This window comes from Spermophilus citellus, assembly GCF_964194105.1.
Source record: "Spermophilus citellus genome assembly, chromosome: 3".
NCBI classification, from domain to species: domain Eukaryota; kingdom Metazoa; phylum Chordata; class Mammalia; order Rodentia; family Sciuridae; genus Spermophilus; species Spermophilus citellus.
In genome coordinates, this window is record NC_138184.1 from 104,356,383 (window position 1) to 104,381,803 (window position 25,421).

Below are 25,421 nucleotides of genomic sequence, written 5' to 3' on the forward strand. Positions count from 1 at the left end.
ACTGACCTGAGAACATCTTCCAAACTGGCTTGTCTGAGGTCTGTGCAGCTGCTCTAGGGATCTGGAGGCCTCTGGACTGGAAATGTTCCCAGGAGGGGGTGGTGGCTACAGAGGGGACTATGTTGGGTGCTCACTCTCCCAAGTGGGCTTCAGAGGTCCCCAGTGTGGACAGCGGCCAGCACAGGGCCTTCCCCTCCTCCAGCTTGTGAACCACCTCAGCTCTGGACAGGGCAGCCTTGTGAGCCTTCCACAGCATGCAGGCATCCTGCTGTCTGTACCTGTTTCTTGACTGCCGGGGAGGGGATACAGATGTGGCCCTGAAACCTGGGACAAATCCTGCAACAGGCCCCGAGTCCTCCCAGGTTCCAGCAGACCCTGACTTCAAAGGCCCCTGTAGCCTCCCTTGCAGTACTCAAGCTGCCCACACCTGGAGGGGCTGGTCTCACACAGGAGGGCTCCGGAGCGGGCAGTGCTACCTAGGTGGGCAGATGAAGAGCCAGGTGTTGGGCAGGATGGGCCTCTGCTGTCCCTGTTCGGCCCACTGTGACCACAGGGCAGCCCCCTGCAGCTCCAGGGTAGGGACTGGGCCCTCTGTGTTTCTTCCTAAGTGTGGTCATGGCCCTTACACAAGTGGCTCTGCCAGTTGGGGGTGGCCCACTCTCTCCAGCCATTGGTGTCAAGACCCCCTTCCCACCTTTGTGGAACTCCCTGGACTGAGGGAAGCCAGGCTGCCCCTGGGTGGCAGTGGCCCGGGCATAGGCCAGCCTAGGACCCGGAAGTTTGGAGGTTTGTTATCTTGACTTCCTCAGCCATGGTGACGTGTTCTCTCTTCACCACCAGACTTCAAACCCAATTGAGGTAACAGGCCGGGCCAGTGCTGTCCACACGCTCCTGCAGAAGGCCCCTGGGGTAGGTGTCAGAAGTCACCCCCACCCCATATGACCTGGCAGCATCAGCTTGGGGCTGTCCCCTCCCTAATGTACCCTGCAGGACCCACAAGTGACCCTTCCTCTGTTCTGTCCACTGCAGGTGTCTGACCCGTACCGGACAGCGGTCAGGGTAAGTGTGTGTTTGGGGAGGACCTGGCCGCGTGACCCGTGGCCTGTGGCTGGGAAGAGGGCAGCCCTGAGCACGCCTGGCCTTTCCGCGCAGAAGCCGGGGCGGTGGTGCGCTGTGCACGTGCAGATCGCCTGGCAGATCCATGTCCACCAGCAGAAGGCAAAGGTGAGGTGGGCGGGCCTGGGAAGGGGTGTGCGGCCAGCGGCGGGGGTGGGGGTGCCTGGGAGGAGCCAGGCAGGACTGGGAGTGAGCCCTGGGTCCTGTGCGTGCAGGTGTCTGGTCAGGGCAGGAGAGGGTCCTTCCAGGATGCCAAGTCGGCCCTGTGTCCCTGTACCTTGCTGTCAGAACAAGCCCTGTGACACAGGACTCTGCCACGCACACTCCTTAAGAATCATGGCATCATAAACACACTGAGGGAGAAGGCAGAGAAGGGACTAGAGCAGACGCCACGTCTCAGGGTACAGGTGCTTGGGTGCACCCAGAGGACTGAGAAGGAGGGATGCTGGGGAGGCCTAGGCAGGGGGGTCCCCACTGAGAGCCAGTGGCAAGGTTGAGCTGGCCACAGCCATCTGAGTAACACCTGGTGGTGCCCTGGGCACCTGGGGCTTGGTTCCTCTCAGCGACATCAGCTGAGGTTAGAAGGCCATGGGCCCTCCCACCTGCCTGGCCCTCAAGCTGGGAGTGGCCAGCACCCACGAGTGTGTCTGGATTTTGTTACATTTTAATAAATTCAGCTTTTGAAACATAACTAAATTCCATCACTGGAAACTCAAGCTCACTGGAGTAACTGAGGCCTATGACTGTGCTTTTCCACCTGAGTTTATTTGCCACAGTGTAGGCAGCGCGTCCCCCAAAGCAGTGCAGGCACAATGGCACTCCCAGGCTCTGGGCCCCCTGTGAAGGGTGGCCTCCCCTTGGCAACGTGGCACGGGGCATGTGTCTGGGCTGCTAGCACGTGTGGGGTGTGGCTGTGCCCCCCCCCCGAGGTCCCTGTGGGCAGCCGGTCCACAGCAGACCTTCATGCCTCGTCTTCTCAGCAGATGCAGCTGGACCCCCACAAGCTGGAGGTGGGCACAAAGCTGGACCTGTCCAGCAGGCCCCCTGCCCCAGGTGTGTTCTCGGGGTTCCACTACCCACAGGACCTGGCCCGCCCTCTCTTCTCCAGCATAGGTAAGACTGAGGGCCACCGAGCCCGCTGTTCTATGCCAGGAGAAAGGGCACTCAGCTCTCGGCATCCCGTCCCAGCCTTGGGTCCTCATCTGCATGTCGGGGCCTCAGCCATGGGTCCTGTGCTGGGCCTGTGGCCTCTCCTTCTGGGGTCTCCTTTTCCCACTGCCCTGTCTCCTCTTGGCCCAGCAGCCCAAGAAGGGTTCTCAGGATGCTGCTCCAAGGGCCCACCCTGGCCTTGCTCCCCCTGAGATGCAGCAGCCTTAGGGTCCCCAGGACCAACAGGGTGGCTGGGTGTGCACCAGTTCTTGGCCTGGGAGAGGAGTGTACAGCAGAGACCTCAGCAAATGAGGCAAGGTTGTAGTTTCATCTTGTGGGTGCAGAGCGGCCTCTCTAGACCTGTGTGAGTCCCAGAGGCCCGCTCCGGCCAGCCTTGCACCCCTGACTCCCTGAGAACAGTACCTCCAACCTGTGTGTGTACACACGTGCATACACACACACACACACACACACACATGTCCCCAAAGCCTGTCACCTCCTTGGAGCCCCAAGATGTGGCCCCAGTCTGCAGCTGTGTGCTGTAGCTGGCCCCTTCCTCTGCACTGGGCCTACCCTGTACTCCCCACCTCCAGTGGGTCTGGGTCTCTGACTCGCAGGTGTCCCCTCTTTTTGCTCTTCTGTGTTAAATTAAATCCTCCCGCTAGTCTCCACCAAGTACTGCTAAGCATACAGGCCAACTCAGGAACCACCTCCCAACCATGGACAGGGCATATCAGAATCATTCCTGAATGCTCTGCGTCTTAATGTGTGATTGGCATTTGTAAAATTGCATTTTTTTATGGACTTTTGCTAGAAAATAGAAGTGCATGTTGATTCTGAGGCCTGCATCTCTCTTGGTCCACACCCTGCCATCCATCACCCTTGGGGTGCAGCTCCTCACCTTGGCAGTGTGGAGGCCCCTCTGTTGACAGTGCCTCACTCGCTGGGCAGTGCCTCTCGCTGCTGGCTGTGCCTGGTGTCCTGAGGCTGGCCCTCGGTTCAGCCACAAGTCCTCTCTCCTGCTCTGGAGAGGAGCCCGGGACTTAGTGCAGGGTTCCCTGGGCCCAGCCCCTGCCCAGGGTTTTCAGCTGCAGGTTCCTTTCTGCTGCTGGCTCTGTGGCCCTTGAAGTTCTCTGCTGCTTCTGGACTTAGTTTGATAACTAGAGCTTTTCCAGTAGGGAGCTGGTGGCCCAGTGGCTCCCAGAATTGCCTGGGCCCACACCTCTGGTTCCCCACCGCAGGCCTGGCAGAGTCTGTCTGTCCCTCAGTATTTTAAAAGCCTGTCCCTCTAGTGTGTGTTCTATTGCTGTCCTTTCTCGAACTTGAATTGGGATCTTAGAAGGCTGGTCTTCACCTTCATGCTGGCATGTGCATTCTAGGGGCCCGTTTCTGCTCCACTCCCCACTGCCTGCTTTGACCCTCCAGGTCCTGTTTTGTCTTGTTTTTCCTGCTTCACACCATGAGTCCTGCTCTGACCTGCCAGTCCTGCTTCAGATGCTGGGTCCTAGCTTTTTGGTCTCTGGTCGAGAGGGTGGAACTGTCTTTCCTATTGGGAGTCAGTGTAGACCAGAAGCTCTGTGCCCTGACCCCTGTGGCCCGGGGTAGGAGGCTTCACCTTCAAGATAAAGGACATGCCCCACTTGCAGGCCCTGGCCTCCCCAGCACTGGGTCCTGCTCAGCAGCACCTCAGACCCATCCCCCACACATTCGGTTCTTGGGCCCACAGTCTTGGTTGTTGGGTGCTAGTGCACCCAGAGAAACTCTTGTGGGCTGGGCCCTGTGTCTCAGAAGTCCACAGATGGGGATACTGTGTTCAGTACCCAAGACCCAATCCCTGAAGTAGCTAGGATCACTTTTAGTCACATGGCTGAGAACTCACTTCCTTTGGCCCTCTTCCCTCTGGAGTCCACTGTAGCCAGCCTCCCTTACCCCAGGTGGCCTCCCTGTGGCCAGATCTGGGAGAGTCCTGAATTTCACTCTTACTCCAGACATATCCTATTCCACAGTGGGATGAAGAGGAGTGAATGGGAGGTTGGGGGTTCTCAGGGGAAGTTGGGGTGTCCCAGCCATGAGCCACGCTGCGGACAGGACCTCCAGGTGTGCTCTCTGGGCTTCTGTCAACTGCAGACCTTCACCCAGGTGCCGCCCACCCCGCCTCCAGCCTCTGCGGACCCTCAGCCCATCACAGCTTCCTGCCTGCTGGTCACCTTGCAGGTGGGTGCCCTGGGGCCTGTACAGTCCTCCCAGCTTCTCTGCAGACATCAGGGCTGGGGCTGAGTGGGTGGGAAGTGGCCCTGTTGCTGGAAGCTTCTGGAGTTGCCTTCCTTGGGCCAGGGGTCAGGGAGCCCCACCCAGCCCTGCAGACCCTGAGCTCCCACTGCCCACAGGCCCTTTCAGCAGATCCAGCACCTTCGGGGGCCTGGGGAGCCTGGGCAGCCATGCCTTCGGAGGCCTGGGCAGCCACGCACTGAGTGAGTGACCCCTGGGCAGGGGCTGGGGTCCTGGGTCAGCATGGAAGGGGAGAGGAGGGGGTCTGCCTGGCTCACCTTCCTGCCTCTGCCCCTACCTCCCACCCCAGCTCCAGGGGGCAGCATCTTTGCCCCCAAGGAGGGCTCCACGCTACACGGCCTGCCCAGCCCCCACGAGGCCTGGAGCCGGCTGCACCGGACGCCCCCCTCCTTCCCCACACCGCCCCCATGGCCCAAGCCCCAGGAGGCAGAGCACAGCGCAGCCCTGACCAGCCACGACCGAGAGCCAGACCAGGGCCGGGAGGAGCGGGAGCGGTGAGTGACAGGCCCAGGCCCTCCTCCCTCCCACCCACCTGCCCCCTCTGCACAGCTCAGTGTCGAACACAGGCCCAACCTGCCGAGGAAGTCTGGGAGTGCAGTGAAAGCTAACCTAAGGGTCCCAACGGCCACATTCCAGGCAGCCCCACCCCACCCTATGGACAGGAGGGCCAGCAGCTGGCCAGGGAAGAGCAGAGCCGGGCAGAGATGCAGCCAGGAGACGCTGTGGTGGTGCCTGGAGGCAGAGCTCTTGCCTGAATGCATGAGGACCTGGGTCCCTGCCTGGCTCTGCTTCTAGCTTCCGGCTCACAGGGCTGGCCGCAGGCTCATGGTGGCATGTGGTCCCTGGTCTGTGTATCGGCATTGAATTTGGGGAGGTCGGGCTGCAGAGGTGGTCATGTGCGTATTGCTTCCCACCTGTGGCCCTGTCTACCCTCTATAATCATGTGTCCATGGGTGCCCAGCAGACATGGGTACTAGGGTGAAGCTCCCAGCATCACCGGCCCATCACTGTCCCGTGGCCCAGCGAGCCTTGGCAGGGCCCTCCACAAGCACTGCCCCACGTCATCGTCCCAGAATCTGGATTTGGGGCATCTCTTCGGAGAGATAGAGGTCAAGAGGAAGGCCCAGGAGCAGGAAGGCCCTGAGGTCCTGCTGGACTTGGGGGCCATTGCCTGCTGCTGCAGACTGTTTCTGGGGTCAGGGTGGCATTGATCATGGGTACATACATGGGAGAGGGCAGCCATCAGGGTCAGCACAGGAGGTAGGGGTTGCACGTCACAGTGGCCACGAGAATGTGGGGTGACCCAGGGCCTGCACACAGGCTACAGCCTCAGTGTCACCTCTGAGGGTTCAGTGGAGGTGGGGAAGGGGACCCCGGAGTCACAGGCATGCCACAGGAGCCTCACGGGCGAGGCTATCCACACAGCTCTCCTTGGTGGCCCTGTAGTCATGCCTGCCCTGGTGGCTCTGCTCTGCTCCCTGTGAGGGGCAAGGATCCTTTGCTGCATGACTTTGAGCAGAACTAGCCAGTGTGGCAGCCCTGTGGTCCCCTAGTATGCACAGGTGTGTATTGGGGGACAAGGGTGAGTGAACTCAGTCCAGAGCCGTCTTCCATGGCAGAGGCTGAAAGCACAGGTGGATTTTGCCCAAAAGGAAGCCACACTTCAGGGCTGCCCAGCCAGCATCTCATTTCCTTGGGCTGGGGTGGTGGCCACAGTGGGCAAGAACTGTGAGCTTGGCCTGGGGCAGGGAAAGTATGGTGTTGGACCCAGGGTACTGAAGGTCCTGCCCAGACAGACTCCACTGTGCTAGAAGGCAACTCAGCCAACAGCTGTCTAGGGCCACCTGTTAGTGACGGGTCTGCCCTGTTGCCCCCAGAGACCACCTGGAGAAGACACGCCTGCTGAGCCGCGCCTCCCCTGCAGCTCCCGTGGGCCATCCCATCAGCAGCCTCCTGCTGCGCGGCCAGGGCGAGCTGGGCCGCGCCAGGGCCCCGGCAGAGCGCGAGGCAGAGCCCCGGGTCAAGGAGAGCCACTCACCTGCCAAGGAGGATGGCGCCACGGTAGTCGCGCGCCCGCCGTCGCCCTACAGCAAGGCGGCCCTGGGCGACAGCCTGCGCCTGGCCTGCCTGCTGGGCCGAGAGCCGGGCAGGCCGCCGGAGCCGCCCGAGCGGCCACAGAGCGACGTGAAGGTCAAGGAGGAGCGCAAGGAGGATGAAGCGCCAGAGCCCGTGAGTGGCGGCCTGCACCCCGCGTCCACGCAGCCGGGCCCGGGCCGGGAGCGCCTGGGCGCACCGGGCTTCTCATGGGAGCCTCTGCGCGAGGCCTACCGCGGCCTGGAGCTGCCACGCCGCGCGGGCCCCGCGCCCCCGGAGCCGGCCGAGCGCCCCTATCGCGACCGCGAGCCGCACGACTACAGCCCCGAGCGCCTTCGGGACGCGCGCCGCGAGGACCTGGAGCGTGCACGGGCACCCGGCCCCGACGGCGCCGCGCTGCTGGGCGCACTGCACTACGCGCGCCTCGGGCCCGCCGCGCTGCTAGCGCGCACCCCTCCCGCCGCCGCGCTCGGCGCGCCGCCCCCGCTGGTGGCCGCGGCCGGGGTCCCCGCGCGCCCCAGGACTACGCCGCTGGCGCTGGGCCCGAGCGAGGCGCGCGACTACTCCCCACCGCGCAACCCGCAAGAGGTGGAGGCGCGGTAGCCCTGGGGCTGCTCTCCAGCCGGTGCGCGCTGTCCCGAACGCTACTGGCGCCAACCCCGCGCAAGCACAGCCCCTCCGCGTCCCCGCAGCGCGAGCCCTGGAGCGCAGGGGACGGTTTTCCAGTCGAGATTAGGCCCCTGGGAAAATCCACCTTTGTATCTTTCCCCCCACAGGTGAGAAGCGTTTTTAATGGTTTTGTATTTTTCTTAATTTTGTGCTCTCAGACATTTAAAAGAACCAAAAAAGAATTTTTAGTTGGGATTTGTGATTTACTGGCCTCAGATCCCTTTCCAGCCCCAGGGTTTCTTTGTCTTATTTATGGAGAGAACGCGGTCTTTTTGTCCAGCACACTGTGAGGCTCCCGCTCAGGCCGGCCCTGGCCACCCCATCCCCTTGGTACTTGGAACCGAAGTTACAGATATATATTAAAATAAGAATTAATAATAACGTACAAAACTTTGGGTTTTTTTTCTCCTTATTCTTTTATGCAGAAGTGTGAGGAGGATTTTTTTTTTCGTTTTTTTTTAAATAAACAAATGTAAATAGTCTTAATATAAATACAAGACATTATTAAATTCTTAACCTCGGTAGTCTTTATAAAGCTTCCAGAAGCCCCTCTGGTGATTTAACATGGTCACAAAACTCACTCGCTGTCAGTAGCAAACACTCTTGGAAGTCTACCTGCAGCCATCACCCTTCAACTATGCAAGCACTCTAAGGCCCAACCCCAGGCTCTGGGGAAGAGGTTCCTGCGGACTTCCTCCAGCCCCTGCAGCTCACTGGGAGGCTGCCTTTGGTCACAGTTGGGCCTCCAGGTAGTGGCCGTTGGGCAGGTGACACTCCTAGGCACCTTCTGCTCTGGCTCATGTGGGCTTTAGAATTGGCTGGCCTCAAGGAACATACCTGTGGATCCTCAGAATCAGAGCCAATAAGTAGGATTTTAGAAGTGCAAGAGCCTAAAGATTAGTTATGAGAAAAAGGTAACCAGAATTCTTTCTCTCCCCCACGGAGCCATCAGGTCAGCCAGAGCCTGTCCCAATGTTGCCCTGCTTGGGTTTGGGTTTGCTCTCCTGCCGCTGTGAGCATCTGCTGTGGCCAGCTCCCTACACCTGCTCCTGTCTCCTGGGCTTCCGGGCCTGTTCTGTGCTGTCTTATTTTCAGCCTGCCATTTCTATTGTGGACTCCGGTTGTTTTAAGCATTCTGTTTCCATATCAAGAACGAAGATAAATACAGCCTTGATTGTGGATGGAACATGGTGCAGTGTCTTGTGTGGTTGAGGCAGGAGGGTATCCCTCCACAGGCAGCATGCGCAGGCCTCTGTCCCCTGTGAGCCCTGTGGGGCTGGATGTGGTCACAGAGACTCTGGCCATCCCAGCCTCAGCCACTGAGTCATTTCCAGAACATTCTGCAGGGTTTTTAGGTCTCTGAGTGCCCGTCTTTATGCAGGCAGTGGTGACCCCCTTGGAACATGTGTCCCTGTCCCACACCAGGGAGCAGGTGACCCCCACTGAGTAAACAGCACTTCAAGGGTTGGTGGCCTCTACCCCAGAGCAGGTCTTCCCAGGGAGCCAGCTCCTGCCTAATGCTGGGCCCCTGGGCACGCCCACCTGTGTCAGGCCTGGCCTCAGCCCTCCCTGACGTCTCCCTGGGGGGACTTGCCAGGGAAATGACAGCTCATGAGCACAGCAAGCCACGGGATGGTGGAAGGAGCCGACACCTTTGATACCCGAGTGGTGCCTAGGCCAGCAACCACTCGAGTTCCTCAGGCCCTGTGCACAGAACCACTCGGCCTCACCTGCCCTCCTGGTCTCACTGCTGACCACCCAGTCTTCAGAGACAGCCCCCCACCCATTTTCTGCAGTGGTGGACTGTGGCACTCATCGCAGCTGCCCCAGGGTCCTGCTGTAACCCGCAGAACCTCGGACCCCACTCCAAGGGCCACCCATTGACCAAGGCCCCCTGGGAGCCCAGGAGCCAAATACCAGAGTTAAGAGCCAAAGGACACACCTGCATGGAGCCCTGGGGGGAGCAGGAACCAGGTCCCCAGAGGTCAGGAGAGGGCTGCATCCACACAACAGTGGGCAGGACCTCACTGTCTGGAATAGGATATTAAAGGCACGGTCCACGATGGGTGAGGTCCAGGGTAAGGCCTGGCCTTGGGGAGCCAATGTGAGGGTCAGGCAGCCAAGACCCTGATGTGGCCACAGCCCTATGGAGCTGAAGGGCAGGGTCACCTCCCTAAGAACTGAGCATCAGGCCTGTCCTGGTTGGAAATGGGAAACAGACCTGGACTGGAAGCTGTTGGGCGAGGCCAAGGCCTGGCTGGGCCCTCAGCTCTGCAGCCCTCTGCCTGCCTCTGGCCACACCAGGTGAGGTCTGGCCACCAGCCTGGCAGTGAGCAGCAGGCAGGTCTCAGGTGAGGGGCTGGGATGGACAGAGCAGTGTGGGAAAGGGGAGCCTCCAGCACAGGGCCACGTGGGCAGGAGAGAGAGCGAGAGTTCCCGACAGAAATAGCCATTTGCTGAGGCCTGTGCCACCTGGTATCACCTGTGTGCAGCAGTGGGTGGTGGGAGAGATCCCTGCAGCACGCCTGTCCTGTGACTCCTGGGCCTGAGCTGCCCCGTTTCACTGACGGGCTATGGACCCAGCTGGGAAGGGGCAGGACTGGGAAGGGGCCCTCCCTCCTGAGAACTGCAGCTCCCAGAGGCCAGGCCCCACCTGAGCTGCACCCAGGCCCTGAGGCTGTGATCCCGGGGGCTAGTGTGGGCACTTGCTTGCTGGGAGCCAGTGTCCTGCACAGCTGGGCAGGCCCCTCCTGGTGAGGGTGCTCACCACCCACCTCCAGAGGAGACCCAAGGCAAGTCCACTGCTGCTAGCAGACCACAGGCAGCTCCTGTCCTGAAAGGTTCTGTCTCTTTGGGGACCTCTAGTGCTGGCTCTGCTGCCTGCCCACATTCTGCTCAGGGCGGTCCAGGTGGAAGGCGAGGTGCATATTGGGTAGTGGGCATAGTGGCTGCCTGTTTCAGCTTCCCAGAAGTGGGCATTCTCCCCCATATCTCTATCCCCCCAAGTGGGCTTCCTCCTCCCCCTCAGTCTCTCCTGGTGGGCTTCCTCCTCCTTCCTTCCCTCCCCGCCCCAGTCCCCCTAGGTAGGCTTCCTCTCCCCCAGTCCCCCACAGGTGGGCTTCCTCCCCCCCATCCCCCTAGGTGGGGTTCCTCCCCACTCCTCACCTCCCTAGGTAGGCTCCCCTCCTCACCACCCTGAGGGGTGCTGCCACCTGGTGGGACTTCTCCCCAGTGTGCTTGTTTTCAGGGAGGAGGGGATTGTTGGGGGGCAGCCACTCTGCCTCTCGGATTGTAGAACTGACTTGGGCCTCAGCCCAGGGTAGTCATCCAGGCATGGCCACCCCAAGTCCCCGGCCATTATCTCAGCCAGGTGCAGCTGCCCAGGCGTGGTCCCACTTCCTGCTCCCACTGCCACTTCTGGGGTTTAGGTGACTCCTTGTCTTCCAGGAAGGGTGGCCATCTCTCCGCACCCCTCATGGGCACAGAGCCCAGATGTTGGATGCTCTGCAGTCCTCAGCACCACCAAGTCCCCCCTGGCCCACAGCATCCCCAGAGGCACAGCAAGTGTTCTCTCCCCAGTCACCTTTGCATCCTCTCCCGGGAGTTTTCATGGGTTACTCACATCTGCTCCTGCAAGCTGTGTCCACTGAGTCTCCCTGAAGGCACTCCTAGTTCAAATATTCTTGAATCTGGGCAGAGTGGCCACGCCTGTGATACCAGCAGCCCAGGAGGCTGCGGCAGGAGGATGCCAAGTTCAAAGCCAGCCTCAGCAACTCAGCAAGGCCCCAAGTAATTAGGCGAGACCCTGTCTCTAAATAAGATATAAAAAAGGGGCTGGGGATGTGGCTCAAGCGGTAGCGCGCTCGCCTGGCATGCGTGCGACCCGGGTTCGATCCTCAGCACCGCATACCAACAAAGATGTTGTGTCCGCCGAGAACTAAAAAAAAAAATAAATATTAAAAATTATCTCTCTCTCTCTCCTCTCTCACTCTCTCTTTAAAAAAAAAAAAGACATATAAAAAAAGAGCTGGGGACAGTGGCTCAGGGGTCAAGCGCTCTAGGGGGCCCCTCGAACAAACAACCCCCACTCACCTCCTGAGCCCATGTGGGACCTGAAGGCGGCCCCTGTGCTGCATGCACATGTCCCACAGGACTCAGCCTCCTGATGTGGCTGCACCCAAGGGGTCAGCCTCACAGGAACCTGGCAGCTGCTGTCCTCTGGTGCCAGGGTTTTGTAGGCCCCTGCCCAGGGTGTGCCCAGGCCCGCCGTCAGCTCCCTCTGATTCTAAGAGGCCACTGGGCTCTGGCATGTCCACAGGCTTTGAGGACAGCCTGGACAGTTTAGAACTTGCTGGGAGTGGCCTGAGCACTGAAACAGCCTTCCTGAGCTTTGTTCCCTTACCTGTGACTTTGTCACCATTCATATCCCTGACGCTGGTATTTTCTCTCCATCAATCATTATTTGTTATTTCTTTGCAAAAAATAGGAATAAAACCCTTGAGTTTTTGTTCTGTCCATCTGGCTCTGATTCTGTCCCTGGCTCCCTTCCTCCCTACCATCTTCTGAAACCCCACTCCTTGGGAGTCTCCTTTGGAGGTTCCTGGGGTTTGGCTATGGGCTTTGTCATTCATGCTTCAGGGAAAACCCTCAGTCACAGGCCCCCAGGCTAGCCTTCTTGTGTCCCTGCCAGCACAGCATCTGCACCCTCCCCTGCACCCCACCTGGCCGGCCTGCACCCCAGGCTGAGCCCAGCAGCTCCGCCCAACTGGCTTGGGAGCTGCAGGTTTCCAACTTCCCCATGGCAGATGGAGCTGCCCAAGGCCCTTCCTCTCCCCCTCGTGGAGGCCCAAGCCCCTGCAGGAGTGCTGTCCTCTGGCTGAGCCCCTCCTGACCCTCCAGGGTGCCTCTCCTTCTGAGCCACTCAGCAGCACAGCCTCCCCATCTTCCTGACAGCACCTGCGCCTGTTATGCTCTAATTCGGGACCCCCAAAGACCACCAGAGACCCAAGATCGATGTAAGCAGCAAAGAGGTGTTTATTGCGAGCTAGCTCGGTCCTCCGCACGCACACACAGCAACTGGTAACGCTGAGAGGCTCCGAGCCCAGGGTTTGCAGCATTTTTATACATTTTTTGGAGAGGGCAGGGACTTCACATACATCATAGCAAATCATCACACACCACCAGAAAATCAAATAACAACTCTAAAACATGATTAGCACATTCACTGGCGGGAACAAGTTGGGTAGGGGTGATTGGTTGGTATTCGTTTGAACTGATTGGTTTAAGCCAAGAGGGGTATACGTGCTGAACTACATGGTTTCCCATCATGTTATCAACCACCATAAACTGGGAGGGTCATCTGGCATCCCAGGTATTTCCCTGTCTCATGCTGATTGGTGGCTGCTAGGGGGTTGCTATGGATCTCCACCTAGCCTGACTGAGTCAGGGACACTTGGCACAGCAGATCTCTCCTGTTATTTGTAGATAAACAACTTAGCTGGGTGGGAATGTGCTTAGGAGTGCTCTGTGGATTTTTCCAAGGACAAAGGCCATGTCCCTTCCTTGGACAGGCTTTGCTCTGAGATAGAGGCTGGTTTTTCACGCTTCCGTACCCCAACTGCCCCATGAAAACCTGGTTGTTTTCTGGTCCGTGAGGCCCAAGCTGCAGCTGTGGAGCAGGGACAGCAACAGTGGCCAGCCACCTTTGCCTGAGTACTTCATGCTCAAAGAGCAGCGCGTGTTGCGCTTGGAGCCAGGCCGAGGCCAGGCGGACCCTGACCCCGGAGCCTTCCATTCATTCCTGCTTTGCTTACTCAGGCTCTGGGGCTGAACCCAGGGGCTCTACCTGAGCAGCACCCCAGCTTCTCATTTCTTATTTCCAGACAGGGCCTTGCTAACTTGCCCAGGTAGTCTGAACTTGGACCCTCCTGCCTTGACGCCCCCCCCCCCATCACAGGTGTGGCCTCTGCTCCAGCCCTGGGCCTTTTTAAATGTCTGGCGCACAGTGGTGCAGACCTGAAGCCAGAATTGCACAGGCAATCAGGTCAATTGAGTCAGGTGGGATCCAGGAGGCCAATTTTGAATGAGTCCAGCAAGTTGGAGAGGTCCCTTGAGGGACTGAAATGTTAATTCCCTCAGAGCCCTTCCTCCACCCTTATCAAGAACCTGCCCCTGCTTCAACCTGTTGCCAAGGTAACCTGTCCCAGGAACTGCCCCTCCCCACAGGGAGCTATAAGTTTGTCATTGTGTCCTTGGCAGCTCCACCTGCCCTTCCCCCTTCATCCCACCTGTCTCCCACCTTTTGGCCACAAGCATTCCTGGGGAGAGGGCAGGAGAACAAAGAAAGCCTAGGACATAAAAAGGGCAGAACACCTCCCCTCTTGGGATACCAGGACACCAGTCATGGCCCCCTTCTCCCTCGTGGGAGAAGTCTACGTTACCCTTTTTTAAATAAAACCTGCTTCATATGCTTGCCTAGGTTGCTTCTCTAATGTTCAAACTTCAACATGTAGGGAAACAGGACTCATCACCAATAACCAGTAGTATCAGTTTCAATTCAGGACCACAGTCCATTCAGCCACTGTGACATGTCTCAGCCTGGTGGCTCAGAGACACAGGCACCCATTCTCCATGTTCCGGAGGCCGGAGGTCAAGAGGTGGTGCAGCAGAGGCAGCTTCCAGTGAGGACACTTGCTGGGTCACAAAGGCACCTCCTGCCTGGGTCCTCCCGGGTAAGGGACAGACTGCTCTCAGGTCTCTCTTCAGGACCCTGTCCTACTCAGGTCCCACTCAGGTCCCACTCACGAGGCTCCAGGGCCTTCCCATCTCCTGAGGGCGTCCCACCTAACACACCACACACCGTGGGGTAAGGATTTTAACATGGATCCTGGGACAAACATCCAGTCTAAGGAGACTTCAAGGCAGTGTGGATGGAGGTGGTGGTGACAGCAGTATGGGCTTACTGCACTAAACCACACGTTTAAAGCTGCTTAAACTGGGGGGTGTTAGCCGGGCACTGTGATGCAAGCCTGGAGGCCCAGGCAAGAGGATCACAGGATGGAGGCCAGCCTTGGCAATTTAGCAAGGCCTTGTCTCAAAATAAAATAAAAAGGGCTAGGGATGAGGCTCAGTGGCAGCAGCCCTGACTTCACTCCTCACCACTGCAAAATGAATAGATAACAAAGTGGCCTATTTTATGCTGTGTGTATTTTACCAGGATTTTAAAAAATTCCATGTTATGGCTTCTGAACAAAAAGTAATTTCGCTGGCCCCTCCAATGGTCAGGAAAGTCACAGACTCACTCTCCCTTAAAGCCAGAGGGCATGCCATGCCTGCAGACAGCTGGGGGGCTTCTGAAGGGCAGCAGGGTGACTCCTGGCGGCAAGGGAGGCCCATCGAGGTCAGCAGCGGTGCGGGCTGCTTCAGAGGCAGGCAGAGCAGCAAGAAGTGGCTGGGAGCAGAGCTCCTCTCCCTGGGCCTCAGAGGGCACATTCCTTGTGAGGCTGTTCCTCACCCGGCACCTGCCCTGCATCAGCAGCCAGGTGTTCACTTCAGGGTTCTCTGAAAAGGGGAAAGTCAGGGACCGAGGGGGCGACCTCCACCCTTACTGGAGCAGCCCTGGGCCGCTTCCCCAGGCCTCATCGCCACCCAGGGGCCGCCCTTGGAGCTGCAGGGCCCTACGCCGGATTCTGAGCTCTCTCCTGAGGCGGTTTCTGGTAGTCCTTCAGGCCCACGTTGAGGGGCTCTCACGGGGCTTCTAACGACACCCAGGCTGGAGACCCAGCCTGGCGCTCGCTGCTCTCCAGTAACAGCCAAGGCTCGCGGCAGCCCGAGGCCGAGGCCCTGGTGGGACGCCTAGCGGGACCCGCGCAGACCGCGCGGGGCTGGGCACCCACGCCACCCTAGGAGGGCTCGCCGCGAGGGGCGGAGGGCGCCCGGCTTCGGGAGCGCCCAGGGCCGGGCGCGGGAAGGTCCTGGGCTTGGGGAGGCGCAGCACCGACCTGCGTCCACCGGCGCTTCTCTCGAGGACGCTTCTGCAGCTGAATGGCCAACTTACTGCTTTCACCGGTTGTGGCCACATGCGTTTCTGCGGCTTAATTACGGAGTCTCCGGTGGACCTGGCCCCTGGCGCCCAGGCCTCCGCGGAGGTGGGGCCGCGGTCCTGAGCGGCAAGGAGGGAGAAGACACCGCCTCCTCGTCACGGGTTTATTCATCGCACAATCGGGCCGCGCACCACGCCAGCGACCACCCGCGCGCCACCGAGGCCTCTGCTCCCTGCAGGCGCAAGAGCCCGCGCGGGAGTACGAAAGGAGCGTGGAGTCCCGCCGTTTCTTGGCAGTCCAGGCTCGGCGCCGCCGCAGGTTCTTGCTCATGACTAGGAGCAGCCAGAAGTCAGGACCGCGGAGCTGGGGAGCCCCGCTGGACAGGGACTCCCCAGAAGGGCCAACCCCCTGCCTGACGTGGCGGACCCCACACAGACACGCAGACTCCGGCATGCAGGAGGACTGGTGCTCTGTGACTCCGGCCAGTCCCACCCAGTCCCAGGGCTTGGCTTCTGGGTCCTGGTCCAGCTGCTGGCCCCTCTGTGACAGCCCTACATTAATGTGCACCTGTGTGCAGCCAGACCTGAAGGCTCAGCGCCACCCAGAGCCCCATACACTCTCCCGCCTCACAAATGAACCCGGGGTCCATCAGGGCCCCCTGCCCTTTGCCCCGAGGCACTGCTGTCCAGCGAAGACCCCGCGGGCAGGGTGGACTCACCAGGGGCAGGCACTGGGCCAGGATGCCGTTGCGGGCAGAGCAGCGGAAGGCGCTGATCTGGGGCACGTGGAGGCAGCACTGGCTCCAGCACTGGCTGTGGCTTCGGCAGAATTCTCCGTTGGGCTGGAGAAACCGGCCAAAGTCACCGCCTCCCCCCATCCCCGCCAGGCGACGCTCCAGGCGCCGCCCCGCGCCTCCCAGCGCCGGCCCACCTGGCGCGCACCTTGCGCCAGGGCACGCACTGCAGGAAGACGGTCTTGGACGTGCAGAACTGCATCGGCACTTGGCTGCTCCTCACGCAGCATTCGCTCTGGCACTCCGAGTGATCCTGGCAGCTGTATCCATTGGGCTGCGGGGACCACACGCCTCCTGCCTCGGCACCCTCCCCCGCCGCCCGCCGCCCGCCGCCCGCCGCGCCCCCGCCGCACCTTGGTCCAGGACAGGCACTGGAGGAAGAAGGTCTTGGGTGTGCAGAAGCGCTGCGGGCTCAGGTTGTTGGTGACGCAGCATCTGCTCTGGCACTCCTCGTGGTGCTCACAGGGCTCTCGGATCACCTGGAAGGTTGGGCGCTGCTAGCTGCTCCAGGACCCGCCCCGTAGACCCAGCCTCCTGGAGGGCGGTCCCCAGAGGGCTTCCTGGGGTCAACCATCCTCCTACTAGGGACTCAAACTGGCATTTATATGTGAAGAGACTGGGGCTCAGAGAGCACAAGTAACTTTCCCAGGGTCATACAGCTAACCAGGAGCTGGAGCAGGCAGACCCCGTAGGGGTCTCCACCCAGGGAGATTTTTGGCACATGTATCCTGTCGACTGAGGGTTTGTGCTGGAGAGACGCAGGTTGGAGAGAGGGGAGGGAGGTTCCAAGGGATCAGATCCTCTGGATGTGGCTGCAGGGTTTGGGGGAGATCAGGGGAACTGGATGTTTGCCCAGGAAGGAGTGAGGGAGGCTCTGGGACCCAGCACCTTCCCTCAGGTGCGGTCTCCCTTGTCCTCCTGTGTCCTGGTAGGTCCACTGAGAGGGGTCCGGGGTAGTGCCATGGCAGCTCCCTTCAGGTCCTGCCTGGAGGCCAGGCCTCCCCGCCACCCCAACCCTGACCCTGTGAGGCCTGGGTCTCCACACCAGGCTTGGCTGCGGTTCCAGTCCACTGGGCTGCCTTTCCTTTCCGGGCCCACTAGAAAACAAAGGCACCCAGAGGGCAGGGCCGCCCTCACCTTGTGGCCCCCCTTCCTCCTGTCCTGGATCCCTGTCAGGAACAGTGGTGGTAGCAGCAGCAGCAGCAGCAGCAGCAGGCTCCACACCATTCGGGCCATGACGGCACAGGCCTACAGAGGCAGCCATGAGCCTCCCCCACGGCTTCCAACCACCACCCCCCCCCCCCCGACGCCCTTCAGGTTTCCCACAGCTCCCTGTCTCCCATCATTAACAGACGTGGGGGTCCCAGTCCACCAGCTTAGCACCAAGTCTGTGGCTCACACTCTTGTGGGCCTAGCTCTCCTGATGGACAGTGTCCACCCCGCTGTTCGGAGTAGGTCCACTCCTCTAGAAGACCCCACCCCTGCACTCACCCAGCTCCTCCCTAGCCTGGCCCCCACAGGCCCTTGTGCATCTCTAGAGTCTGGCCTGTCCCTGAAAGGGGAAAACTGGGGTCCTTGCTGCCATCCACAGACTGTCCCCTAGCAGGGTACAGCCAAGGGCCGTCTCTGCCCTGTTCTGGCCATTAGCGCCTTCGTTTTAATGCAGAAGAGAAAAGTGTGAACACCTCCTCCTAGTGAGGCTGCACCACTGCTGAGCTCGTGGGGCATCGGCAGAGTGCTGGGATCTGACCACCTCTGCCTTTGTGCATGGGCTGCTTCTCCCCAGAACTGGCCTGGGGGCCCCAAAGGGAGGCCTCCCTGACTGGCACCAGAGACCCTGTTTGTAGTTCTCAGGGGCAGCACCTACATGCTTGTGTGTCCACAGCTCTCCTAGGGCCCGCCCTGTGCAACCAGGGACCCTTGGCCCTGTAGCACCATGGGCCCTCCACTGGCCCCAGACACTCTCCCCATAAGCGACCATCTGTGGACAAAGGCACTTGCCCCTACACCACCTCCCAGCACTAGGAGTGGCCAGGAAAAGACCAGGACCTACAGTGGGCCAGCAGGAACCCTGATGCTGGATTTTAGGGGTGGAATTGGAGGAGGTTTGTTGGGAGACTCTTTCCCCTCCCAAGGTACAGACTACAGGGAACAATTGACTGGCCTCACGAGGACTGAGGAGTGACAGGAGTTCAAAAGCTCCAGACAAGACAATTTAAAACTCGGTCTCTCATAGCAGCTCAAATAGCTAGGAAGGAAGACCAAGTCACACCCCTGCTCCTCTGCCTGTGCAGACACAGGGCCTTCCACCCTCCCGGGCGAGTGCACCCACCGCTGGCTGAGCCAGGCAGGGCTCCCAGTTCTAGACCCCAGGAAGCCAGGAGGCACCTTGGGCACTGTGGGGCAGAGGTCACCGCAGAGCGGAGAGAAAACCAGGGCCAGCCCTCACACACGGGAGGGGCAGTGCGTGTCTGGCAGCCTGAGCTGTGGACATCGGGTGCTCTGTCTGTTGGTGGGGGAAAGGATGGGGTGGCCCTCCCAGATGGTGGGGAAGCCGAGTCAAACAGCTGCAACTCCAAGTGGCTCTGGGAGGACCACCAAAACATCACCCATTCCAGCCTCATAGAGAGTGCAGACGCCCTGCCCCCAGGACAGCATGGGCCTCCTCCCTCAGGACAGCTGGCTCTCCTCCCTCAGGACAAGTGGGCCTCCTCCCTCAGGACAGCTGGCCCTCCTCCCTCAGGACAGGGTGGGCCTCCTCCCTCAGGACAGGTGGGCCTCCTCCCTCAGGACAGCTGGCTCTCCTCCCTCAGGACAGCTGGCTCTCCTCCCTCAGGACAAGTGGGCCTCCTCCCTCAGGACAGCTGGCCCTCCTCCCTCAGGACAGGGTGGGCCTCCTCCCTCAGGACAGCTGGCTCTCCTCCCTCAGGACAGGTGGGCCTCCTCCCTCAGGACAGCTGGCTCTCCTCCCTCAGGACAAGTGGGCCTCCTCCCTCAGGACAGCTGGCCCTCCTCCCTCAGGACAGGGTGGGCCTCCTCCCTCAGGACAGGTGGGCCTCCTCCCTCAGGACAGCTGGCTCTCCTCCCTCAGGACAGCTGGCCCTCCTCCCTCAGGACAGCTGGCTCTCCTCCCTCAGGACAGCTGGCTCTCCTCCCTCAGGACAAGTGGGCCTCCTCCCTCAGGACAGCTGGCCCTCCTCCCTCAGGACAGGGTGGGCCTCCTCCCTCAGGACAGGTGGGCCTCCTCCCTCAGGACAGGGTGGGCCTCCTCCCTCAGGACAAGTGGGCCTCCTCCCTCAGGACAAGTGGGCCTCCTCCCTCAGGACAAGTGGGCCTCCTCCCTCAGGACAAGTGGGCCTCCTCCCTCAGGACAGCTGGCCCTCCTCCCTCAGGACAGGGTGGGCCTCCTCCCTCAGGACAGGGTGGGCCTCCTCCCTCAGGACAGGTGGGCCTCCTCCCTCAGGACAGGGTGGGCCTCCTCCCTCAGGACAAGTGGGCCTCCTCCCTCAGGACAAGTGGGCCTCCTCCCTCAGGACAAGTGGGCCTCCTCCCTCAGGACAAGTGGGCCTCCTCCCTCAGGACAGCTGGCCCTCCTCCCTCAGGACAGGGTGGGCCTCCTCCCTCAGGACAGGGTGGGCCTCCTCCCTCAGGACAGGGTGGGCCTCCTCCCTCAGGACAGGGTGGGCCTCCTCCCTCAGGACAAGTGGGCCTCCTCCCTCAGGACAAGTGGGCCTCCTCCCTCAGGACAGCTGGCCCTCCTCCCTCAGGACAGGGTGGGCCTCCTCCCTCAGGACAGAGTGGGCCTCCTCCCCTCAGTATAGTGTGGGCCTCCTCTCTCAGGCCAGGTGGGCCTCCACCCTCAGGACTGCATGGGCCTCCTCCTCCCAGGATAGCATGGGCCTCCTCTTGCTGGGGATGGCACCCAGGGGGCTGTGGGTGCCAGGCAAGGTCTCTACCACTGAACCACACTCCATTCCCCATCAGGCGTCCTTGCCGGGCAGCAGTTGGGACTGGGCAGGGTGTCAGCAAAGCATGCGTGAGGGTCGCCACCATGCCATGCTGTCTAGCGGAGGGCCGCAGGGGGACGGAGCTGCATGCTCACCTGCGCTCTGCATGAGGTGAGCTCCGCACAGCGAACAGGTGGACGTGGGATGGCCTCAGTGTCTGCAGCACACTGCTCCTCCCATCCAGGGCACCCCAGCCAGGAAGCCAGTCCCAGGGATCCCCTGCCTATCCATTGACACCTGTGGCCAGCCCCTCAGGGGTCTGCAGGGACATCAGGCAGGGCTAGGGTGGGTGAGCCGTGCCTGACAGCACAGCCAGGTGGGCTGCTGAAGATGCCCCCTCCGTGCCCAGCACCTGCTGCTTGCCTGGCGTTGCCTCCATTTGCTCTCTGCCAGCCACATTCCAGGGTCACACAGATGCAGGACTCTTCCCAGCTGGGCTTTGACCCCTCCTGGCCACCTGCCTTGAGTCTGAGAGGCACCACCCGGCCCTGGTGCAGGCCCCAGCAGGATGTAGTGCCCTTGAGCCAGGGCAGACAGGATTCCAGGGACTTAGAGGGGACGAAGTCACCTGGGTTTGGCTGTCCCCCTGTGAATTGCGGTCATGGCCATCTTGCCCCTTGGCTCCTTGGAGGTCTCCTGGTGTTGCAAAGTGCAGCTGACCTTGGGGGTTTCCACTTCCCAGACTGCTGGAGACATCAGCAGACAACCTGCCCTTGACCTCCCGGGAGGGCCAGGGGTCAGGCAGGGCTCTGTCTCCACCCAGCTCACTGCCTTTGCCTGCTGGCTCGGCAGGGCCCTGGGTGGGTGCTGGCCACAGATGGCAGACCCCCAGCCCCAGGGCAGACGTGGTAAGATGAGCAGGATGCGGGGAGGGGGGGACTTGGACTGAGGTTTCAGCAGACACAAGAATGTCCCCAAGGGCAGGTCACAGCTGCGGAACACACGCCATCCTGCCCTATTTGCCCCCTTGACTGGGGACAGTGGTCACAGGGACATGCTGTGAATCTGAGGGGCTTGGGTCTGGCAGGTGTGGGACAGGGGAGGGGCCCAGGAGGTCTGGGGCTCCGGCACCCACTGTGTCACAGGACTCCCGCCCCCGTCCCACATGAGCACGAGGGTCACCCTGCAGTGCCCAGGGGGCCTCCCCTAAGGACAGAGCAGCACCTCAGCTAGGACGGAGCCCCCGCCCCGCCCAGCAGGACACTCTGCTACATGAGGGTCTGTGCTTTGGGTCTAGGTTTCCTATAAGCCATGGAGCAGCACAGGTATTCTTCATGCCAGAGTCAGGTGCACGGGTCAGAAGAACGCAGGGTGGTGTGAAGCAGAGCCAGGAAAGAGCCCCTGGCACCTCCCAGGCTTAGTGAAACATAGCACTTCCTCCTCTAATGTGCTACCTTGAGCGGTGTGGTGGCCACACCTGTGACCCTGGCTCCGGAGGCTGAGGTAGAAGGATTGAGAGTTCAAGGCCAGCCTCAGCAGCTCAACAAGGCCCCCAAGCAACTTAGTGAGACTCTGTCTCAAACAACAAAAAGGGCTGGGGACGTGGTTCAGTGGTCAGTACCCCTGGGTTCAATCCCCAGAACCAAAACATAAAGAAGTAAAGTAAAAAGCTTGCTGGACACAACCCACGTGTGAGGGTGGCATCTGGAGCCCTCGAGAGCCCCAGAGAGCGGCCCCCTTGTCCACCCCTGCACCCTGCACGGCAGCTCTGAGAGCTACGCTTGGCATCTTGGGTTTCTCTCTCCCTCTCTGTTTAACTTATTTATTTTCTGCCCTGGGGCTTAAGCCTGGGCATCTGCTACCTGAGCCGCAGCCCCAGTCCTTTTTATTTTTATTTTGGCCTGGAACTTGTGATCCTGCTGTCCCAGCCTCCCGTGCGGGTGGGATCACGGCGTGGCCACTGCACCTGGTCTCAAGTTTCTCACACACGTTCACCAAGTTTCTCCACGTTGGACCCCAAGCTGGGTCACCTGTGGAGAGGAGACCTTCTCCTCTCAGTCTAACACCACCATGACAAGCATCTGGGAATGAGGAGCTTTGCCGTGGAATCTGTGTGCCGCTGAGGGCCACAGGCTGGCGTGTTTGAGACGCAGAGGCAGGATGTGGCTTGCCCGTGTTCACAGATCCTGCTTCGGCTCACTGTAGGAACAGCAAGGGAGACGTGAGGCGAGAGGGGCAGCCCAGGCCCCTTGTGCTCGTGTTGGCATCCAGAGGCTTGACCCACAGAGCTTCCTGGGCCTGAGCTGGAGCCACAGTGGTCCTGGGCTCAGTTCCAGCCATGCTGGCTGCCAACCAGTGTCTCCAGGCCCCTCTCATGCTTCCTGGCCACATGCATGTCCTCAGGGGTGTGGGGTCCTTCCTGGAGTCGTGTGGTTACCAAGACTGCTTGGTACCTCTGCCAGCCTCATTTCTGGCTGGGGGGTGGTTCTGGGGGGAGGCATGTGCACCCTAACCACGGCTTCTGAGCCCCTGGGACCAGAGGAGGCAGGGAGTTCTTGAGGCAAACTGAGGAGGGTGAGCAGGGGTTGAAACAGTGACCTTGGCCGTGGTGGCCACTGTGGTGCCAGTGTCAGCTTAGGTCTGAGACTGGACAGGCATCCTTGCAGAAGAACCCTTGGTAAGCGGCTGGGCCCTGTTCACTCAGCACCATGGCCTGTCCCGGGCACCACTGAGCATCGGGCCCAAGGTCCCTTCCTGGGGAAGCCCCTTTGCCGGTTTATTCCTTGTTAGGGTGGACACAGGCCACTCTGTCTGGCAAGCTCGCACTTCTTCTCCCCAGGAGAGGTCATGAGATGGAGTAAACAGACATAGGCAGACCCTGCACTGCCCAGCTTCCTGTGGTTAGCCCTCGGTCATTGGCCACCACCTCTGCAATTTCCACTCCAATTTCCACCCAGTTTTAACTCAGAACCAGAGAAAGCTAGACGTGCTGCCAGCTGACCTGCAGATGCCCTGCCTCCCCACAGGAGCACTGACTGCTCCGTTCCCTGCCCACCACGGCTCTGGGCCAATGGGCCCTGGTCCTCTGCCCACGTTGGGCCCTCCTCCCTGAGCCTCCTGTCCCCGCTGCAGGTGTGAAGTGCTCTGTGGCCAAGAACTTGTGGGGTAGAAGGGCCTGGGGACTTGCTGCTGTGTCCCTCACAGTGGGTCCTGTCGCCAGAAACACAGGCATGCAGAGCTTCTCCAAGTCCAACTGCTACTGTGTCCTCTGATGGCCACTTCCTGTCACATTAGCCCCCAGTGCAGCCCAAAGGAACCATGCCAAGCCAAACGCTCACAGCTGGATGTTTTTGGACATCAGTGATGTGCTTTTTGTGCTCGGAACCAGGGAAACGCCCCCTAGTCCCACTCCTCTCCTTGGCCCCCAACAAGCCCACAGGCACCGTCCCCAGATGTGCAGCACTGATGGAAAGCAGCACCCCCACCACCATGAACGCTGCTTCGTCAGGTTCCCAGCCACCTTGCCGCATGGCAGCTCAGTGCACATTTTCCCGGGGGCGCCACCCAATGTCCCATAGACAGATGGGCAAAGCAAGCATGGTCTGCACAGATGAGAAGGAAGTTCTGAAGCTCCACAGCAGGACCAGCCCCGAGGACACTGAGCTGAGCAGGTCTGGCCAGGCACTGAGGGGCTACCCTGCCCAGCCCCTTCCATGAGGACCCCCATAACCTAGCCCTAGAGACAGATGGCAGGACAGGGTAGCAGTGGCTGGGGAGGTGGTGACAGCCACACCACAGGGCTGTGCTCACCTAAAGTTTAGTGTGTTGGGAAAGCCAAAGTGGAGGTCCAGCCCGATGGGGCTAGCACTCGGGGCACAGCTGCCCATGACCCCGAGGGGCAGCCACTGCGCTGGCTGTGCTGGAACCGCCCATACGGGAGGTCCCTCCTGGTGTTTGCCGCCAGCCTCAGATGGGACCTTCCTGGCTCCTGAGCATCAGCTGGCTACACTCTCTCAGGTCCTAAAGGCGAAGGTGACTCTTGCCCAGGATGTCACAGATCCCAGTGAAGAAGCCTGAGCCTGAGCTGCCTTCTGGCAAGGCCCCTCCCACTGGTGCTGTGGCCCTGGCTGCCCAGGCCTGGCTTCTGGCATCAATGTGGAGGGCCACCACCCCAGGAGCACACAGTGAGCCCTAAAGACCCAGCCCTGGGCCCTGGGTGCTGCAAAAGCCTCTCGGACACTTTACAGAGGGACAGAAAGGTGCTGATTCCCGGGACTGGCTTCCTTGATGACGGTAGCAGGTGCTGCTGGAGGACTCTGGGCCTACCTTTTGTCCTTGGTGTCACGGCTCCTCTGTGTGGAAGTGAGACCAGCCAGGCTGCTGATCGCAGGAGAGATGCCAGCCCCGAAGCCCAGAGGTCCTGGGCAGCCCACAGCCAGATATTCCAGAGCTGCCCAGTCGTGTCCACCTCCTCTTTGTCCTTCCTGCCTCACCCTCAGCCCAGAGAGTCCTTGTCACTCGGCATGCAACTGTACTCACAGACACACGAGGAGGCAGGACTGCCCCCCAGGGGGCCTGAGGCAGCTGGAACCTCTGCTGCCGTTAGTCCAGACAGGTCTTGACCAGTTAGCTGTGGTCCCTGCATCTTGCCACCTCTGGCTCAGGGCCAAGCAGATAGAGCCAAAGACAACCCTCACCAGCACATGGGTCACCGCTTCCCCAGATGACAAGTCCACTTGGGCACCAGGGCCCCTTCCCCATTCTGAAGGCCCTGCCCCGGCCTGCCTGTCAGTGTCCACTGCAGAGCTGACCTGACTCTGAACAGCCTGGGTTTTTTTTCACTTTGTTTCCAAGTATGTCTGTCTGTGCAGATTGATGGACACAAACTCGTCTCTGATTACTGTGAGCCGGGCCCTGGTGGCCTGCAGGGAGGCGGAGGGTGGGCTCTTTAGGGGTTTGATGTTGACCTACTCAGCAAGGAGGTCAGGGAGACTCAGAGGTAAGGAAGAGGGTAGAGAGCCCCAGACAAGGGGACAGAAGGCGGAGGGCAAAGACGGCCAGACAGGGTGGTTGAAGAGGGCGTGGGAGGGTCAGCAGGGCCTGTGTGTCCTCTGTTGGTCACACTGTGGCCACCTGTGCTGGACAGGGAGAGCCTAGAGGTGAGCCTGCCGCTGGCCAGGGAGGAGGGAATAGAAGGCTGGCTCCAGGCAGGTGAGGTCAGGGCCTGGCAGGACTGAGGGCCCTTCCCTGGCAGTGGGCAGTGAGCTGGGGCACTTTGGGTACCCCTGGGGCTCTGGTGCTTGGAGACAGGACTGAGGGTGG

At 60.5% G+C, this 25,421-nt stretch overlaps 1 protein-coding gene across 8 annotated transcripts in view; it reads left to right on the forward strand.

Annotated features, from left to right (window-relative positions):
* FBRSL1 (fibrosin like 1) overlaps positions 1-7,386 on the forward strand; it is a 61,199-nt gene extending 53,813 nt beyond the window's left edge. For 3 of the 8 annotated variants that reach the window (XM_081283536.1, XM_081283531.1, XM_081283535.1), the window contains 8 exons: positions 841-909; positions 1,030-1,059; positions 1,153-1,224; positions 2,097-2,229; positions 4,393-4,479; positions 4,653-4,736; positions 4,844-5,048; positions 6,432-7,386. In XM_081283536.1, the coding sequence (XP_081139662.1) occupies positions 841-909; positions 1,030-1,059; positions 1,153-1,224; positions 2,097-2,229; positions 4,393-4,479; positions 4,653-4,736; positions 4,844-5,048; positions 6,432-7,251 (1,500 nt within the window). In that variant the 3' untranslated portion in view covers positions 7,252-7,386. The remainder of the gene's footprint in view (positions 1-840; positions 910-1,029; positions 1,060-1,152; positions 1,225-2,096; positions 2,230-4,392; positions 4,480-4,652; positions 4,737-4,843; positions 5,049-6,431) is intronic. The other 5 variants (XM_081283539.1, XM_081283533.1, XM_081283538.1 and 2 more) reach the window with 3 other exon arrangements.
* Positions 7,387-25,421: the final 18,035 nt, after the last annotated feature.